Source organism: Balaenoptera ricei, chromosome 11 (assembly GCF_028023285.1).
Source record: "Balaenoptera ricei isolate mBalRic1 chromosome 11, mBalRic1.hap2, whole genome shotgun sequence".
Classification (NCBI taxonomy): Eukaryota; Metazoa; Chordata; class Mammalia; order Artiodactyla; family Balaenopteridae; genus Balaenoptera; species Balaenoptera ricei.
In genome coordinates, this window is record NC_082649.1 from 88,010,349 (window position 1) to 88,030,515 (window position 20,167).

The 20,167-nt window shown below is 44.0% G+C and overlaps 2 protein-coding genes across 2 annotated transcripts in view; one reads left to right on the top strand and one right to left on the bottom strand.

Annotated features, from left to right (window-relative positions):
* EIF4E3 (eukaryotic translation initiation factor 4E family member 3) overlaps positions 1 to 8,308 on the bottom strand; it is a 63,286-nt gene extending 54,978 nt beyond the window's left edge. The window contains exon 1 of the mRNA XM_059940187.1: positions 8,290 to 8,308. The gene's annotated coding sequence lies outside the window, so the exon portion shown is untranslated. The remainder of the gene's footprint in view (positions 1 to 8,289) is intronic.
* Positions 8,108 to 10,743, top strand: GPR27 (G protein-coupled receptor 27). The gene has a single exon (XM_059940184.1). The coding sequence runs from the start codon at positions 8,128 to 8,130 to the stop codon at positions 9,256 to 9,258; it is 1,131 nt and encodes a 376-aa protein (XP_059796167.1). The 5' UTR covers positions 8,108 to 8,127; the 3' UTR covers positions 9,259 to 10,743.
* Positions 10,744 to 20,167: the final 9,424 nt, after the last annotated feature.

The window sequence follows — 20,167 nt, forward strand, 5'->3', positions numbered from 1 at the left end:
GCTGACTCTAACTAACTTGTATTCATTAGAGTTCTATGCCTGTTAGGAGAGTGGCAGAAGGGTGGCAGCAGGGGGGTGGGGTGGTTCTGAGAAATGTAGCTGTTTACTCATAATGTCTGTGACACTGAAATCAGACCTTCTTAAAATCACATGGAAGTCTAAGGAGAAATGTGCCAAAGCCATACCTTTTATGTGGCTTGTTTCACCATCAAAATCAGTCTGCCTTGCCTCTGAGGTAAGCCCACCTTTTACTTTTGCAGATACTCTCCCTAACAGTGGTAAGAATTCTGGCCAGTGAAAGATTCTATACTTCATCTAAATCAAAACCCAGTGCAAAGCTTGGGGCGGGCGGAGGAAGAATTTATGTGTGTGGATGCGAACCTGTATAGAGGGTGGGTATTTTAAAGAGTTAAACTTTCATTTTTCATTACAAGAAAGTTATTGGATAACTGGTAAAACAGAAAATCAAGAAAGAGTAGGTACATCCCTAAAGGTGTGTCTTATGGGCCTCAGTACCATAGCTTAGACCATTATATAAGGATGTGCTCCAAACATCTGTATCTTAAAAATTATAGTCTCTATAATTCTCTAGAATAGAAAATAACAACAATCAATGCACTATTTGATTTTTGAGTAAATAAGAGAGGAGGGGGAGGAGAGGATTATAGAAGTAGTAGCTCTGATATATACTAATTATATCATGATTCCATACACAGGAAGAGGACATTTAAGCAACAGGGTTGATCCTATCATCTTTGGCACCCACAGTAGCACCGTTGTCCTGACACTTGCATTCCATCTTTCGAAAGCAAAATTTAGGATCACAACATGGTTTAACCCTAGAGGGAGTCGAAGAGGCTATTAAATATTATATAATAGAAAAGAGAGGGGCCACATAAAAGAAGGCTTTTTTCTCACTTGGAGCCATGGCTATAACTCTTTGAAAAAAATATACTACCAAAATATCAAAAATGAGATTTTAAGTGGTGACAAGTGTATATTTTTGTTTCTTCTAAATGTTAGAAGTGTTCATTTTCAAACGATTAAAATACCGCCTACAGCATAATGGTTTTTCTCAATTCTGCACCAAGTAATACAACCTTCAGTTTAGTATTTATTTATAAGATATTGATAGGTTTTTTTCCCCTCAATTATGTATTAGTCAACGCAGCCCTGTATGTGTACTTATTAAGAATTCAGGCTTTCAGGCCAGGTAGACCAGACTTTAACCTTGCTTTACCACTATAGACTATGTAATTAACTGCTGTAATTAACATAAGACTCAAGGTTCCTCATCTGTAAAATGGGGGTACAGGGTTTTGTAGAAGTAAATTAGACAGTGTATGCAAAACACCGTGGTGTACTAATGGATCTGAAAAAAAAAAAATCTTTCTCAATGGGTAGACACTGTACTGTAAAGCTACTAACTGAATAAGAATTTCTTAATCCCTCCTCCCAAGTTCATTTTGGCATCAAAGCATGTAAATACTGAAGCAAACCAAAGACACAACCCTTGTACACATAACCATATGGCAAGACATACTGATTTCTGTGACCAAACCCAGGGAAGGGCCCAAGAGTTCACACCTTAAAGGCTTACATTCACTCAGGAAGCAATGAGGAGTCCATGTCACTTTCTAGGCCGGCAGCACTCTTTTGATAAGGATACTTCCTAAGGTTACAGAGGTGACCTGACTTTAATATGAAATATGGGTTTTTTTTTTCACAATTACGTTATTTGCTTTGGACATTCAGAGTTGGGCAACTATCATCACTACCTAATTTTAGAACAACTTCATCACCCCCAAAACAAATGCCCCAATACCCATTTGCAGTCACTCTTCAATCCCCTCTACCCCAAGTCCCTGGCAACTACTAATCTGCTTTCTGTCTCCATAGATTTGCCAACTCTGGTCATTTTATAGAAATGGAAGCGTACAATACATGGCCTTTTGCATTTGACTTCTTCCACTTAGCATAATGTTTTCAAGGTTCGTCCATGTCACAGCATATGTCAATACTTCATCCCCTTTTATGAGTGTGTAATATTCCACTACGTGGAGAATTCACATTTTGTTTATCCACTCATCCACTGACAGACAATTGGATTGTTCCCCCCTTGGCTAGTATGAGAAATGCTGTTATATACATCTGTGTACAAATTTTGCGTGGACATGTTTTTATTTCTCTTGGTATATACCTAGGAGTGGTATATAGTGCTGGTATATAGTGCTGGGTCATAGGTAACTGTATGTTTAACTTATGAGAAATTTCCTAACATTTTCCAAAACAGCTGCATCGTTTTATATTTATACACCAGCATTGTATGAGGTTCTAATTTCTCCATATCATCGTCAACACTTGCTATTGTCTACTTTTTTGATAACAGCCATCCCACTAGGTGTGAAGTGGTATCTCACTATGGTTTTGATTTGCATCTTTCTAATGATTAACGATGGTAAGCATCTTTCCATGTATTTATTGGCCATTTGTATATCTTTTTGAAGAAATGCCTATTCAAATCCTTTGCCCAATCTTAAATTGGACTGTTTGGCTTTTTACTGTTGATTCATAGGCATTCTTTATATATTCTGGATACAATTCCCTCATCAGATAATATAACTTGAAAATATCTTCTCGCATTCTGTAGGTTGTCTTTTCACTTTCTTGAAGGTGTTCCTTTAAGTGCAAACTTTAAAAATTTAATAAAATCCAATTTATCTATCTTTTCCATTTTTTGCTCATCCTTTTGGTGTCATATCTAAGAAACGATTGCCTAATCTAAAGTTATGAAAATTCACTATGTTTTCTTCTAAGTTTTACAGTTTTAGCCCTTACATTTATGTCTATGATCCATTTTGAGTTAATTTTTGTATATTATATTTGTGAGGTAAGGGTCCAACTTCATTTTTTTGCACATGGAGAAAACTGTTAAAAGAGTTTTCATTAAACCATATTTTGCTTATTAGAAGTGTGACAGTATGCCATGCATGTACACATAAATGACATATTCAGTCATTCATTCAATAAATATATACAGCAAGGACAATATTTTGAGACATGACCTGATAATTTTTCTCCCTGTTTTTCCCTTTCCTTCCCCACACTGAAGCAGATGGCAGGGTCCAGGCTTCCTCGCCAAGCAGAGGTTTACAGAAGGTAGCTTCCTGACTTTTGTTCTCCCAAACACCTAAATTCTGGGACCACCGATTCCCAGGAGAACTGACCAATTACACTATCCAGAAGAACAAGAAAGAACGGTATTCCCCAATGCCGGAGTAGACAGGCAGTCCCCAGAGATGAAGGCAGAAGGGAGGAGCGAGAGGGTACTGAGAGAGAGGGGATCTGCACCGGGCTTCCCAGACATAGTGCTGAGAAGCATGTAATACGATACACATCCTCAGCCCCGATTCTCACACCCCAAGTCTGGCATGAGGCAGCTAAGAATCACCAAACCACAATGGCTTATAAGGACAGAAACAACATGGCAACAACTGACCGAACATCACTGACCTCCCATACACATGCACACACTACCCTGAATGACTGCGTGCTGGGCAATCTGGGCACTGGCCTGGAATTACGGCACATCCCAAAGAAGCAAAGGTCCATGATGAAACCCCAGAAGCACCAAGGTTACATGTTTTTCTTCACCATCCATGCAAAATGGCAACTCAGTCAGAAATTAAGTTTCTACGAAGCAGTTATATTTCTGGCACCCTTGATTTTATAGACTGACATTCACACCTGCCACACAAATATTGAGACATATAAATATATACACATGTGTGTATGTGTGTGTGTGTGTGTGTGTGTGTGTGTGTGTGGCATCCTCCTAAGCTAGGTTGAGAATATAAAAGTCAGTCAAGCCATGGTTAGCCAAGGTATTTATAGCCTAGTAAAAGCAAAAAATGTATTTACCATTTATTACACACCACCTGGGTGCACACCTTGTGTTACACTCTTTTTTGTAAATGGATTGAATTTAATGGAATCTTCCTTGCAAAAGGCCTTTGAGGTTCAGAGGTTCAGAGAAGGTAAAGGACTTGGCTAAGGATACATGTTAGTAATTGATGGGACTTGGATATGAACTAAGGTATATTTAACTCCAAGTCCATTTGCAGTCCTGAAGTTATGACTCCCTCCCATGGAGAGGCCAATCTGAGTAATATCCTTGGATAACTCAGCATCCATTGGACATAGATTTTGGCTCATGTTTTCTAAGAGTTGGGATGAGACTAAGTCAAACCAACCTTCTCTAACTTGATGCTCAACATGCCCATTGGCAGATGACTAACCAGAAGCCTGAGGCTGGACAGGAGACATCAGCCAAACTGGCTCCCGTGATTATGGGGACCGTGCCCTTGACTGAATCCGTCAGTCAAGGTCAAGGTCTGTAAACCGGTCTTCCAAACGGCAGACTTCCATTACCGTTCACATCACCTACATGTGCAGCAAAGAAGTAACAGAACTAATTTGGGGTGGAAACCCCAACTTTTCTATCTATGTGCAAAAGGAAGCAATTTTTCTTAGAGGGAAGAATCCCACGGAGCTGTTATGCTTTGAGACGCTAGCACTCAAATTGGTGCCTAAGAAACTATTTCAAATTCTTCAGTGAAGCTTCCTAGAAACAATAAAGGGAAAATAAGTTGATTCTGGCAATGAAATGTTAATAGTTTTTCCTTAAGTATTAATCTTCTGAACAAATGGTGACAATTAAAGAAGCAGGTATATAACTGCTGTGAGAGCCATGATTTATATATTTTCTATTGCTGCTTCTGCTATTTGATCCTGAGAAGATGACTAAACCAAATCCCAAATCCCAAAGAGAAGCATACTGAGCGATGGAGAGAAGTAGAAAACATAGAGAAACCTAAATCATAAGGAACTAATGTCTCTCCTTTTGGGTCCTTTTATGCAGAATAAATCTCTCCCCATTCGGGATTGTATAACCATTTACCTTTCATTTTCTCACATACAAACTAAACCTCAGAGGTGAGGACCCTCTGAAATCATTTGGTCCAATTTCTCCTTTTGTAAATGGGAACATTTGAGATTCCAAGAGGTTAAGCGAAATGTCAAGTGGTCATTAGAACAAATAATATGAAGATTTCATCTAAGTGGGAAGGGTACTGACCTAGGAGTGAGAAGACCTGGATTCTACTGCCCACTCAGCCATGTTCACAAAATGAAAGCACTGGATGAGATGGTTTTGAAAATCTCTCCCCTCTTTGAAGCAGCTTTAATTCTGTGAATATCAGTAGTGTTTGGTTGTTTGCTTTTAGAAAGGTAGCACCTTTTTTTGCAGTTATGGTGAAGGGGCAATACGTATGGTGGTTATGAGCGTGGGCTCTAGAGTCAGACTTTCCGCCTTGCAATCCCAGCTCTCACACTTACTTGTGGTGAAAGCCTGAACAAATTAACCTCTCTGCCTCATCTGCAAAATGGAAATTGTAACAATACCCACCCCATTAAGGCCCTTAGAATGATGAAACGAGATAACACATGTCAAGTATTCAGCACACCGCCTGGCACATAGCAAGTGCTGAGCGAACACAGGCTGCCCTTAACACTGTCATAAAGGAACCAGAGTTGGTGTCTGTGTGTGCGTTAAAAGAAGGCATCCCTTCCTCTGGGCAGAAGCAGCCCAAGTGCTAAGGTCCACATCAAGGCTGGAACTCACTGTCTGTGGCTATGTGCCTGGCTCTAAAATATCAAAGTAAGAAATCACTCCCCAATATCCTTTGCTGATAGTGGTACCCAATGAATATGTGTCTGTTATCATATAGGCCTTCTAGAAAACTCCTCAGAGGAGGCCCACTTAGATGGCAAGGACACTTTTGCTCTTCTTTTCTTTTCTGTCTTTCTGCCTGGAATGCTGAGGGAATGGCTGGGGTGTCAGCAGCCTACTTACTACTGATCATGAGGAAAGGGCTAAAAGATTTTCAGAGACTCAGACTTTCAGCCAATAACTCAATGTCATTAACCTCCAGACTTCTTGTTTTATGAAGAAAATAAACTCATGTACATTTTTGAGCTACTATTATCAAAATGCAATTCCTGACCAAAATACCCTCCAAAATCTACTTCTCTTTTCTGTCAACAAATATCTGTAGACTTGCCTGGTCAGCCACTTGTCCCTGGCCACTTAGGGGCCCTAAGTCAGGCCCTCATTGGCCATCACTTAGAGTTTTACAAAATGTCCAAATGCCCTCAAGGTCCTTGCTATTCCAAGTGTGGTCTGTAGACCAGAGGCATTAGTGTCACCTAGGAAATTATTAGAAAGCCAGCATCTCCAGCCACATCCAGACCTACTGAATCAGGATCCCCAGTGATTTCTGTGCACATTAAAGGCTAAGGCTCTGGACTAGACTTCCAGACTCTGCTCTGTCATTCCTCTTAAGCACTACTGTCAAAATAATCTTCCTGACGCACATCAGTAGTTTTCTAATCACAGCACTTTCCTCAGAAACCTCCAAGGGCTCCTGACTGCCTATAGACTAAAGTTTAGACTCCTCAGCCTGACAAGTCTTTCTATGATCTTGTGTCATCCTAAAAATGCCCATCAAAGGGCCTGCCATGCCAATAAATAATATTCTGCATAAAACAAAGCAAAAAATGAGTGTACCTGAGAAAGAACATATTTCTTAAGTCTGGCTTCTCCATCCTAGGAATTGGGGATACAGTGTTAGGAAAAACCAGACACAGTCCCTTGCCTTCCTGGAGCTTAGAGATCAGTTGAAAGGACAGGATCTCCAAAAGCAATAAAAATACATAATAGTAAATATTAAGTGCTAAGAAGGAAATGAATGGGCAATGGTACAGAGTTAGCTAGACTGGTCAGAAGAGTGGCCCAGAGGCTGCGGAGCCAGTTGAGGGGCTGGTCCAGGCAGAGGGAACAGCACACGCAAAGCCTAGAGAGAACTTGGTGCGTCTGAAGTTCAGAACAGGGGCTGCCCTTTCAGGCTTACCCAGAAAATTGACAGCCTGGGAGGAAGGTGACATGGGATTCACCTTCGAAATCAAGGGAAAATGCTGAATTTCTTCTCCCTGACAGATGCCTTCACTGGGACCACGAAAGGGGCAGAGAGCAGGGTATGCTTCAGGGTCGCTGTGAGTCCAGCCGTGGAAATCAGACCGAGTGAAATTTGAATCTCAGCTCTACCACTTACCGGCTCTCAACTCCCCTGACCTCCAAGCCTCTGCTTCCTCAGATATAAAGCGGGTTTAAGTATAGAACCAACTTTGTCATTACTGTGAACGCTGAGGGCGTAAAGCTCCCCAGAACACTGCCACCCACATCAGTGCTGACCTGAATACTAGAGGTTACGAGGCTGTGATCACGACGATGACTGAATTACTATGAGCTTGCGGGCAGAGGGCTCATCCCAGATCCTCCGGTCCCACACCCCGCCCCCACGCCCCTAGGCCTCCCGACCCTGCCATCCCAGGCAACCTCCCCCCGCGCACGGCCACCTCAGTGACCCCAGGGCGGGCGCCGGGCACCGCCGCCGGACCCCCGTTACCTGGGGCCAAACGCGACCTGCCGCCACCTCGCGTCCTGGGCCCTGCCTCCCTCCCGGCCGCCTCCCGGCCCCGCAGATGCGGCGGCGGCGCCCCCAGCCCAGCCCGGCCCGGGCGGCGCGGGATGCCTCGGCGGGGCTGGCGGCGGCGGCCACGCGGCGCGCTCCGGCGGAGGGGAGGGGGCTCCGCGGCGGCGGCGGCGGCGGCAGCGGCGGCGGCAGCGGCGGCGGCAGCGGCGGCGGCTGGCCCGGCGTGGGGCAGAGCCCAGAGGCGCGGCGGCGGCGGCAGAGGAAGAGGAGGAGGAGGAGGATGCAGGGGCTGCGGGCGGCGGCGCGGCCCGGTCCGCAGTGAAGCCCGCGGCGCCCGAGGCGCAGGGAGTGGCCGTCGCCTTCTGCGCGCACCATTCCTGAGATGGCGGCGACGCGGCGGCAGCTCGGGGAGCCGAGGAGGGGTCAGCCGGGCGCGGGCTGAGCTCCGCCGGCCCGGGAGCTCGCCGGGGACCCGCGCGCTTGGTGGGGTTCCAGCCGGCCGGCAGGCCTGCGGAGCGGCGAGGCCGGGGGCGGCCCCGGAGCGGAGCGCGGCGCCCGGCCCGGGGAGGCCGCGATGGCGAACGCGAGCGAGCCGGGCGGCGGCGGCGGTGAGGCGGCCGCCCTGGGCCTCAAGCTGGCCACGCTCAGCCTGCTGCTGTGCGTGAGCCTCGCGGGCAACGTGCTGTTCGCGCTGCTGATCGTGCGGGAGCGCAGCCTGCACCGCGCCCCTTACTACCTGCTGCTCGACCTGTGCCTGGCCGACGGGCTGCGCGCGCTCGCCTGCCTCCCGGCCGTCATGCTGGCGGCGCGGCGGGCAGCGGCCGCCGCGGGGGCGCCGCCGGGCGCGCTGGGCTGCAAGCTGCTCGCCTTCTTGGCCGCGCTCTTCTGCTTCCACGCCGCCTTCCTGCTGCTCGGCGTGGGCGTCACCCGCTACCTGGCCATAGCGCATCACCGCTTCTACGCCGAGCGCCTGGCCGGCTGGCCGTGCGCCGCCATGCTAGTGTGCGCCGCCTGGGCGCTGGCGCTGGCCGCGGCCTTCCCGCCCGTGCTGGACGGCGGCGGCGGCGGCGACGACGAGGACGCGCCGTGCGCCCTGGAGCAGCGGCCCGACGGCGCCCCCGGCGCGCTGGGCTTCCTGCTGCTGCTGGCCGTGGTGGTGGGCGCCACGCACCTCGTCTACCTCCGCCTGCTCTTCTTCATCCACGATCGCCGCAAGATGCGGCCCGCGCGCCTCGTGCCCGCCGTCAGCCACGACTGGACCTTCCACGGCCCCGGCGCCACCGGCCAGGCGGCCGCCAACTGGACGGCGGGCTTCGGCCGCGGGCCCACGCCGCCCGCGCTCGTGGGCATCCGGCCGGCCGGGCCCGGCCGCGGCGCGCGCCGCCTCCTCGTGCTCGAGGAGTTCAAGACAGAGAAGAGGCTGTGCAAGATGTTCTATGCCATCACGCTGCTCTTCCTGCTCCTCTGGGGGCCCTACGTCGTGGCCAGTTACCTGCGGGTCCTGGTGCGGCCCGGCGCTGTCCCCCAGGCCTACCTGACGGCCTCCGTGTGGCTGACCTTCGCGCAGGCCGGCATCAACCCCGTCGTGTGCTTCCTCTTCAACAGAGAGCTCAGGGACTGCTTCCGGGCCCAGTTCCCCTGCTGCCAGAGCCCCCAGGCCACCCAGGCCACCCTCCCCTGCGACTTGAAAGGCATCGGTTTGTAAGTGGCTCTCCCGCCACCTGCACCCCAACCCGGCCTCTCCCTTTGGCTTGGACAGTGACGTCTTTTCTCCCCCTTCTGCCCCCTGTTTAATTTTCTGAGCTGCCTTCAAAACGGCTCTCGAAGTGCATCATCACTAGGATTGTACAGACCCCTTTTGGGCAGGGTTTTGAAGTCCCAGCCCCACCCCCGCTCCTTGCGATTGTCCTCCTAAATATATTTTCATCCTGACAGTAGGCCCTGGAGTCTTGGTACTGGCACTGATGTCTTTTATTCCATGAGTTACTTTTTTTTTCTTTTTTTTTTTCAATAAAGGCTAAACTAATTTTCTTCATGCAACCTTTCCTAAAGACCATGGCCAGTTTTCTACAGAAGCTATTTTTGACAACCTCAAGTGGCATTACATTTTGCAGTGAGGTAGAGGAACCCAGGGGGACTTCACAAGTTCGATTTCTTGAGGGTCTTCTGTTGGCAGCAGGAGAAAGAGGGAAAGTTGTCTCAAGTTCCCTCTGAATTGCCATCGGTGGGGTCAGTTGGACTGCTCTGGTTCTTTGAAGGCGCTGAGAATTTTGTTCAGTATTGATATTGAATTTAAAGAGCAGAAATGGGAACGAGTAGCAAGGCAGTCATTTTTAGTCAGTAACAAGTAACACAAGATTTGTTTCCTACCTTGCTTCATACTACTAGGAAATGCCCGTCAGCAACAACTGCTCTTTGTATCATACCAATCTTGAGTGGAAACATTTCTGTAAAACTGTACCTTTCAAAAGAGTAAAAAGTGTTTTGGTTAGTAATGGTGTGGAGAAGATACAGTATTGCATGTTTTCGTATTGTGGTGGTTCACGGATTGGGAGGGCTCGGAGACAAGCAGAGTACTAAATCAAAACTGTTTAGGTATTTTTTGCCAATAAAAATTAAAATAATTTTAGGGGAACAGTTTGTGCTTTGAAGAGCCCAGTTTTATTCTGTCTTATGAAACTAATTGCCATTTTGAAAATTGTTTTTCTTTTGTTCATGGTATAAATGGATGGAATATAATGATACTCTACTTCTATGAGACAAAGCATTTCCTTAAAATGTTTGCTAGGTTAAGCTGTGCTGTTCTCCTGATGGTTATTTTAAATTAATAATGAGAACTATAATTTTAAATACTATTTCTTTGTTAGACGCATTGTAACCTTAAGTTGAAAGACTAAATTCTGCAAGTACTGTATTTTTTCGCTTATAATGCTACATTTTTATTAACGTATCTTCCGTTTTGAGGATTTATATCTGTATTTCTCTTTGCATTATATAAATATACCAGTATTTTCATTCTGGAGTGGGTTTTTGTTCCTGTTGTTTGAGGCTGTGACAGGTGGTAATATGCGTCTAAGTAAGGTACTCACGTTTTTATTATCCTTTTAGTGCATGCTGTTTAGCTGACCATAATTTCTAAGACATTTGGAGGCTTGTTAACTTAAAATGCAAGATAAAAAATCTGCAGATCTTCTCTTCAAGGGAAGAAGCAGTATATATATATATATACTGCTTCAAAACTTTTTTATGAACACATAAAACATGAATGTAAGCAAAGTAACCATTTTGATAAAATAATAATTAAAGTGGGTACAGTAAATATATTGAAGTTTGAGTTGCGCAGAATATAAACTATTAAATATTCAGTCCAAGATGGATAAGTCATAATAAGAGGGTGTGGCCAATTTATCACAGGTGAATGGTCAGCATTATTTTATTTTGTCCGTAAATGTCAATCTGTCTATGCAGACAGTCTCCTATTTGGAAAATACGAGTAACTATCAGCCTGTTTCTTCCCAGATCATAGGACCGGGTAGACATTAATTATCCAAGGGCCACCCATCAGAAATCTTATCTAAAGACAGGCCCAGGAAGTAAATCTCTCCTCATCCAACATCCCCCCACCGGCCACAAGTGATCGAAGTTCAAAAAACAGAAGTCACTAAGCCTATGTGATCAGCAGAATTTTTAGCACCTGCCATGGCATAGTAACTAGGCTGTCAGGGCTAACTCCTGTTTTTTGTTTTGCTTTGTTCTGACTGGATGGGAGATTTCTAATGAGAATTCAAGTGACAAGTAATGAGAAATGACGGCCAACTGTAAAGGAAAAAGAAGAACCAAGAGATGCAGAGGAACTAGCTGTCCAGAGGAATACTGTGCAGGAGCAAAACTCCCCTTGCACCTCAACAGCTACTTTCATCACTGAATTTATTAGCCTGTACTTTGATTGTTAATTATATTAATAAAGAATCATCAAGAGAAGGTTACTTGTATTTCAGAATACTCTACTCCTTGTACCAGGACAGGAACAATGTATTTGGGGAAGACTTCCATTAAAATAGCTCATTTTCTGTCATTGAAAAGTTAATTTAGCACAACTCCCCCGCCACTCCTCCCCAGGTGAAATAAATGGGTTATGTCTATACTTGAAGCAAAAGAAAATAGATTGCTTGTCTATAAATCTCTGCATGTCCTGGCATGGAATTATTGGGTGAAAAATGAGCATTTTTAGGTCTTTTGACACCATATGTTAAATCGCTTTGCAGAAAGACATATCTACTTTTAGATTTCCACCTGACCATGTTCATTTTTTACAAATTGAAATATCTCAAAGTGGGGAAGCGAATAACAAATCAATAACCATAATGATGAAGAATAACCTCCATATGCACCATTCAGCCTTGCCAGATCTTGTCAGTCTTGCCATATTGGTTTCTACCTTTCCTCTTTTCTTTCCTTTTCCTTTCTTCCCTTTTTCCTCTTCTTTCTTCCCTTCCTCCCTCTCTTATTCCTTCTCTCCCTCCTTCCCTCCTTCTCTTTATTTTCTTCCTTCCCTTTCTCTTTCTTCCTCTTTTTGAAAGAAAGAAAATACAACACAATCATTTCTGCCAAGGCTTTGGGCTCACCATCAGCCATCTACATTTTCAAATGCCCTGCCCCTAAGAGGTTAACAGGGTCCCAGGTCCTGGGGCTGAGTCAGGATGGATCATTGGGTTGGCAGGATTGGTTCTACCCTTCACTGTCTTTCCATGACCCATACAAGTGCAAATTTCTGGTTTGCCACAGAAGGCCTTTTATGGTCTGGCCCCTCCACCACCCTGGCCTCATCTTCCCCTTGTATTTCCATCTCTCCCTTCTCTGGTTACCTTTGTATAAGCTCTCCCTGGAAAGCCCGTCCCCCTCCTCTGCCTGGGGAATCCCTCACCAGCTCCTCTAGAGCAGAGGCAATATTCACAATATGTAATAACTGGGATGGCACGGGCATAACTAACCTGTACAGCCATACCCCTGGGTCTTGGCTGAACATCAGGTTTGTGCTGGACTCAGATCCAAGACTTCTGGAAGGCCTTCTTGGCCCAGTCACCCCTCTGCTGGGCTCTCATGGTGCACACCTGGGCTCCTGGCTCCCCCGCTGGTCTCACATCCTCCCTCTCCCTACTCAGGCTCTGTGCTCCAGCCACTCCAAGTCACTGGCAGTGCCCTGAACAGACCATACTGGGTCACACCAACATGCCTTTGCTGCGTTGTTTCTTGTGTCCGAAGTCCTTACTTCCTCTTTTCCCAACTCAACTGCTGTTAAGCTTTCAAACATGCAGGCTGAACTCTTAGACATAAAGGGTGAACTAACCTCTACAGAGAAGGGGAGATTGTCCCCGTGCAGGTCCTGAAAATTTTCCAAGTCTCCAAACACAGTCATTAGATCTGAGTGCCACGGTGGGCTGAGTAGCCGGCTTACTGGCATTTCAAGTTGTCCGTGAATTGAGATGGCTGAGGTTGTAGAATGCAGTGGACTCAAAACACTGTTCTCCATTCACCTGGTAGACGTGCCACTCTGTGTGACCCTCCAAGACCACTGGACTTCAAGACCCGCTCTGTGAGGGGCAAAGGAGGTAATGGGAAACTGTCTCCACCCATCCATATTCTAGACCCATATCGTTATCTTTTGCATTGTTTATTAGCTGTTTCTGGAGTAAACAAAATTAAAAGCAAACTTGATCTGAGTCCACGGGGTTCTTTATGCTTTTTCTCCAACTTGGACAAGACTTTTGGGATCTACCTCAGCCTAAGAACAGAGCCCTCTTGCCCTCCCTTTTCCTTCCTTTTGGGATATTTTTGATGAGGTTGTAATGCTTGGAGCCACAGCAGCCATCTTGCAACCATGAGAAGAGATACTGTCAACATGGTGAAAATAGCAGACCAGAAAGATGAAAAGAGCAGACATCTGTTTTAACATTGTTGATCTACTTACCCAAATATGCAACCTCATATCTCTAGATTTTAGATTTCTGGTCTTGAAATAAAAACTGCTATTGCTTCAGCCACTAATATTTTCAGAAAGCCTGTTATTTGAAGCAACAATTAACTGCAACAATACTTAAAACAAGTCCATCCTCTCCACTCCCTTGACAGATATGCCTGATATCCTGGAACTGTAGTCACAAATTTTTAAAAATTAGACTTATTTAATTCAATTCACATTTCCAGTTATCAGATCATTCAGCCTGCTGTTAACTGTTAGATTAACCTGGCTCTGGAAAAAAATAATAAAATAAATTTGACTTGATTTCTTAGATTGAAATAAATCTAGAAGATTTTAAAAAATAACTATTACAAGGCTGGTTCTATTTAATTGCACTTTATAAAAACTGTTATCATGATCAGTGTATTTTTAAGCTTTTAGTATGATAAATTTAGTTATAGGAATCTGGAAAACCACTTGAATGAATCCATCTAATCCATAGGTATTTAAGTGAATAAGAAGCCAGTTTCTATGTTGGGAAGTGCAGGGGAACACAGAGGATAAGAAAGGTCCAGTTCTCCTGCTGATGAGTTAGCAAGGTAATTGGAGAAACCTGGCAAATGTGCCCCAAACCATAAATCAAGGCAGAACATGAGATACGCCAGAAGAGAGATCGAGAAAAAGAGCTCGGGATAATGAGGAGAACAGACCTCACAGCCGATTGCCCAGAAAGGGCCCTTAGGCAGACTATCTCTGGTTGCCCTACTGAGGGAAGCAGGAAAAACCAGAAGACGGAACAAAAAATTGTCCAGTTTCCATCTTCCCCATCTTTCTGATTCCCACATTCTCCTCACTCTGGGGTCCATTTTCAAAATAAGTGTTTCTAAGGGAAATAAAACCACATAATTCTCTCTTCAAAGTTTTCTGTTCCAACTCTATGCGAATGCTCAAGTGCCAGTAAGGGATATGGTCGTTTTAATGGAGAAAGTTTGTTACCTAAAATCTTTTTGCAGGGAGAGCCAGCAAATCAGATTAGAAATGTCAGAACCGAACAGAAATCAAACAGGTAGCTCTCCAGGAGACCACTCTCCTCGCTTTTCAAAGAAAGGAGGAGTAGCAGGCTTAACGCTACAGAAAAAGGTATTTTGTGCTTTTGTTCAAGGGAAAAGGAGAAGAAAAGTCTTAGTAAGTATTCGATTCACCCTAAATACTGGTTGCAGGCATTTAAGATAAATAAATAGCTTGAAATTTATATCTGAAAGCCTGAAGACTCAAAGTCACTTCAAATTACACAGAGAAAACATGCACAAATGTTTTAAGCTGCAATGTCAAGGCATAAATGCAACTGTCTTATTTCTCAGTAACATTAAGGAGACAGGTAAATTAAAGCTATTTTACCACTTGGCTTCTAGGAGGAATAATTTAGTCGTTTACAAATGAAGTTTTAACTGGCCAGCCAATTCTACGGTAGAGAAGATGTAAACTGGTAGGAAAGTGTATATTTGAAAACATCACTCGAGATATTTTTATTACCTGAGTTATGCCAGTCTGCATAGCTTTCTGGGATGGAAATCTTGCTTTCTGCCAGGATGTGATATCTGAGAAGCACACACTGTTTTTCGGTTAGAATCTGTGTTGGAACCTGGAGGGTGAAATAAATGGTTTCACTTTCTTGAAGATACGTAGATGTGCTGTAATTTTGAAAGGCTTTGAAAACTTATTAAAGTTGCAACGCTGACTTAATACATGCCTTATTAAAATATTCTCTAGCGATCATAAAATTTAAAATGCATGAGGGGATGAAACTTGTCCTCGCCTTTTTCATTTAACGTATTTATTTTTTTCCTTTTACCCCCCCCCACCCCGTTATATTTTCCCCCTATAGTCCCTGAGTCCTGACCAATTTGCATTGCAATGTGCTTAGTAGAAGAAAAAAGGCAGAACAGATAGGAAAGAACCCCTGTCACAGGTATTCATTCTGGAGAGTGACATACTAAAGAGTTTAACTGTATAGTGTGTAATTCTTTTAACCCACAGGCACGATCCAGTTCATTTGCATATCTATCTTGAGGAATTATGGGATACCAAAGCTATTTCTAGAATTTGATTTGCATAATTGTTCTAATCCTTTATGAGTAGGGTGACATGTGGTCTGACAAAAGATTTTTTTTTTAATTTGTAAGTTACTGTATAAGTTTTATAAAGATATTAGAATTAAACACCTTTAGATATATATTTAATACCTGCCTCTATTAAAAGGAACACAATTATACAAAGGCGTGATTAGTCTTCTGCTAACGGCATGTTACTTTACTTTTTGCTAGTTGGAAAAACACCTTCGTTCACTGAAAGTCTGTCTTTTGAAGTTTATTCTTTTTTTTCTAGCACCTCTTGGTGAGATTAAAATTCATTTAAACGTCATAAGAAAACGTGCGGTTGTAATGAGCCTCAGTGACTCTCCCTGTCTCCCAAATTTCTTAATTCGTGGGTAGATGACATATTTGAGTTTGAAACAGTAGAAGCAAGAAATACATTTAGCGACTTCCCTCGTGGTGCAATGGTTGGGAGTCCGCCTGCCAAGGCAAGGGACACGGGTTTGATCCCTGGTCCGGGAAGATCCCGCATGCCGCGGAGCAATTAAGCCCGTGCGCCACAACTACTGAGCCTGCGCTCTTGAGCCCGCGCACCACAACTACTGAGCCCGTGCGCCACAACTACTGAAGCCCACGTGCCTGGAGCCCGTGCTCCGCAACAAGAGAAGCCACTGCACCGCGCACCGCAACGAAGAGTAGCCCCCGCTCGCCACAACTAGCGAAAGCCCGCGCTCCGCAACAAAGACCCAACGCAGCCAAAATAAATAAATTAAAAAAACATTTACACGTTTTCCTAGTGTATGGAACAGGAATGCTCTTGTAACCAAAGAATGTGAATTTAACCATTTCTGATTTGAAGATTCTTCTTCCATTTGGTTATCAGTTTCTCATTATGATATTTTTTCAGGACTGCAATAAAGATGAAAACTCCATTCTGGATGTTTGAGCACTGACCACGCTCCAGCCTCACACTCTCTTCTCTGTTCCTCCCCACAGCCCCAGCAGGTAGGAATTCTCACCCAGCCCTGCCTCCTGACCATACCAAAAACTAAAACCAACCAAACTGCCTCGCTGTTGCCACTTGGGCTGACGCACACCTGCTCTGTTCTCACCAGAAAATCCCACGACGTGAGTCATCCATGTTGTCACGTCTTCCCAGTGTGTGTGGCAGCATCTGTCCCAACATCCAAACCAATTTGGGGGATGGGGGGTTGAGTCCACCTTCTGCAGGGCAACCACTGTGCAAGAACACCAAGACAAAGTTTTTAAGATCACAGAAAGAAGTATTAACCAAATGATGCACTTTTGAAAAGAATGATTCCATTCGTATTGATTAGGGGAGAAGCGGAAGTGTTTTAACAGAGCCCTCGAATCGGAGTGGCTGAACTGCTTCTCTGGGCTGCTGGGTGACTGCTTCAGGAAGTCGTTCAGTGACCCACTGGTGGATTAGCCCTACCTTCACTCTCTGGGTCCAAAGGAGCCAGATTCATTGCTGCATCTCCCTGCTGGAGAGGAAGGGGAGTGCAATTTACTTTTAAGGCAGCGAGGCATATCACTTCTGCCCACGCTCCATTGCTAAGTCACATCTGGCTAAGGGTTGCTGGTAAATGCAGTCTCTAGATGTCTGGATGAGTGACCGGGTACCCAGGTAAAACCTTTTGGGGGAGGGGCAAGGGGAGGGAGAGAAAGAAGGGAGAAAAGAGGGAGGAGGGGGGAGGGAGGAAAGAGAGAAAAGAGAGAGGGACGGGGGAGGGGCGGAGAGAGAGAATTTGAGAATGAATGAATGAATTGTGGAAGACAATTGGAGTCTACCAGCCATACCTTCCATTCAGGGATTTTCCCCCTCCTTAACCGAATCCAGCAGAATTAACAGAGAATATTTAACATCAGTTGTCCAACGGACTAACGATAGCAGACTACATTTAACTCCCAGAACCCAATCACAATACATAGTTAGCAATATTATTGTGAAAATTTCTTACTTTGAGCAGCAAATATTTTCTTTTAAAATTTTATACAAGAGTAAATATTCATTCATATACGCACATCCTGGGTCTGAAAATATTTCGCTCCTCCATTTTGAACTCCAACTTGGGATTTCAAAAATATGTCTTAAGAGGAAATGTTTAGGAGGACAGACTGATCAGTGAAAGGGCCTTGGCAACATCTAAGCAGAGAGCCATCATAAAAGAAGAAGGATTGATGTTACTACCAACACACAAGGCTGTGCCTGTCCATCTCACAGTGGACCCTATGGAGAAGGGACCAAACTGATTTGATTCGAGACAGGACAGGAGAGCTGAAGGTTTGAGGATGGGGTGGGAGGTGGGTAGAGGAGGAACAAGACTGGCATTGAGATGATCATTATTGATAAGATGCTGCATGATGGAGACAGAGGCTTCCTCATACAATTTTGTTTAGTTTTGTGGATGTTTAAAAATGTCCATAAGAAGAAGTTACTGTTTTGCTTGTTTGCTTTGGAGAATGAACCACACACACTCATGCCAGCCTCAGTACTGTCTCTAGGGGACAGGCCTGTTCCCAGTCTCGTGAGAAAACGCCACTTGTGAAAACCATTAAAATGGTCCCTGACTTTATAATCTTCTGAAAAATGAAGTGAGAGAAGAGTGGGGTGAGATTTCTGATGAGAGAACCAATGATGAGTAAAGTCTGTCTATGTGTTTCATCTATCACTGGTCTCGTTTGGTAAAGCTCCAACAAAAGACTACAGGGATACGCTGGGACGGATGAAGGTCTTCAGTTAGATAACCGGGTTTGTAAGGGCACAGTTTTGGCACACACTTATCTACAGTTAAAAAAAAATGCTGCTCTTAAAAAAAGGCTCAAGTCAGACATGACAGTTTTCATGAAAATCAATGTTTGCCAAGAAATCCAAAGGTCCATTTGAGTTTGGTCAGTAGCTTCTGGCATAAGGTCTATTTCTACCTTAGAAAGGATGGAATCCATTCACAATATTTATATCAGACTAGATAGTTGACTTAAGTTTTCTTGCATAAATTCTCACTTTACCTTACTTTTAGAAATTCCGGCCTACAAAGTTCCAGCTTCAGTGAGAGATTGTCCTAGAGACTGGAAGAAACGGCACCACCATCTTTATGGCCCAAGACTTTGTGTGCTTTGCACAGAATTATTTTAAAGACTTGCCATGAAGCATGATCACAAGGGTTTTGAAACAATGGTTTGATAGGTGCTAACTCTGGTAACAAGTTAAAAAATAATAACCAAATAGAAGGGTACACTCCTCAATAAAAATAATAACGAAGGAGAGAGGTGACAAATGACAAAGTTCTGTTTTTCTTTGGATCGTAGTGAGTCAGTAGGTACAGTTCTAAGTTTTCTACACAAGCTCCACATTTGTTCTCTTGGCTGTGTACATGTAGTCTAAGTTTTTAGGTAGTGATTTAAAATATTAAGTTGGTATATGTAAAAGCAAAATTTTATAAAAGTTGTATGTTTTTTATCCTGGGGGGAAACGGATGATGGACCCAATCAAGTTTTCACCACTTACGAAAAAGGACATGTTGAACATTATATAAAAAGAGCATTGAGCAAAATTACCCATAATTCCACTTGAAGTCTATTTTTCTTTTCCAACAAACTGACCAAGGAATGTTTCTTGAACCCAAACTAAACTGAACCAAAAATAATCCTTCTATGACCAAGTATGGTACTTAGTACGGCAAAATCCCATACACTTATGGGACACGTTACTCCAGAGGTAAAGTTACACATAATGCGCATTTGTAAGCCCTGGCTGAATAAATAACTACAAAATGGACAATTTTTTTTTGCAACTCTTAGTGGGTTAGCACGGCCACTTTAGTCAGTTAAACACATTCCAGAAGTTGTTTATTTGCAACGTTGAATCCATTTACAACACTTGGTGGGTTTTTCAAGGCCAGGCTACATTGGCATCGCTGTACGGCCAGCACCTAGCACCCTGCCTAACCACCCGTGATCAACACCCTGTTACTATCTGCTGAATCAAGACAGTGAAATCCCGTGAGTCCATTCCTGACAACAGTCAGTTTTGCATGTCATGATTTTCCTGCATGCTCCAAAACCTCACTGATTTAACACATTATTTTCATACTACCTTAAAACTCATGCAAACAGAACTTTTCTGTCCATAAAATGAAAACTTACACACTGTTAGTGCTATATTACCAACTTTGGAGTCTTTACCCATTTTAGAACGTGGGCTATATAGAAATCCGCTTGTAATAAAAACTGACAGCTGTGACAAAAATAAGGATATGATATTAAAAATAAATCAAATGATATATACTACTGTCATTATTCTGATACAGAATTTTTACACAGCAATATTGATACAGGTACAAATGACGGGATATCAGGCAATCCATTACAACAGATCTTTGGGTTACAAATAAAGTTTAAATGACAACTTAATACCGATTTAAAAATGATAACTAGTGTTACGCCAGATTAAAATCAATACTTCCTCTTCAAGTGACATTTTCTAGAACATCTCTAACTAGGAGACTTTCGTTAAAAAAAAAAAAAAAAAAAAACTTTAT

Bases quoted from the DNA above. Each gene is read 5' to 3' on its own strand.
- GPR27 (XM_059940184.1), top strand. From the start codon at position 8,128: ATGGCGAACGCGAGCGAGCCGGGCGGCGGCGGCGGTGAGGCGGCCGCC.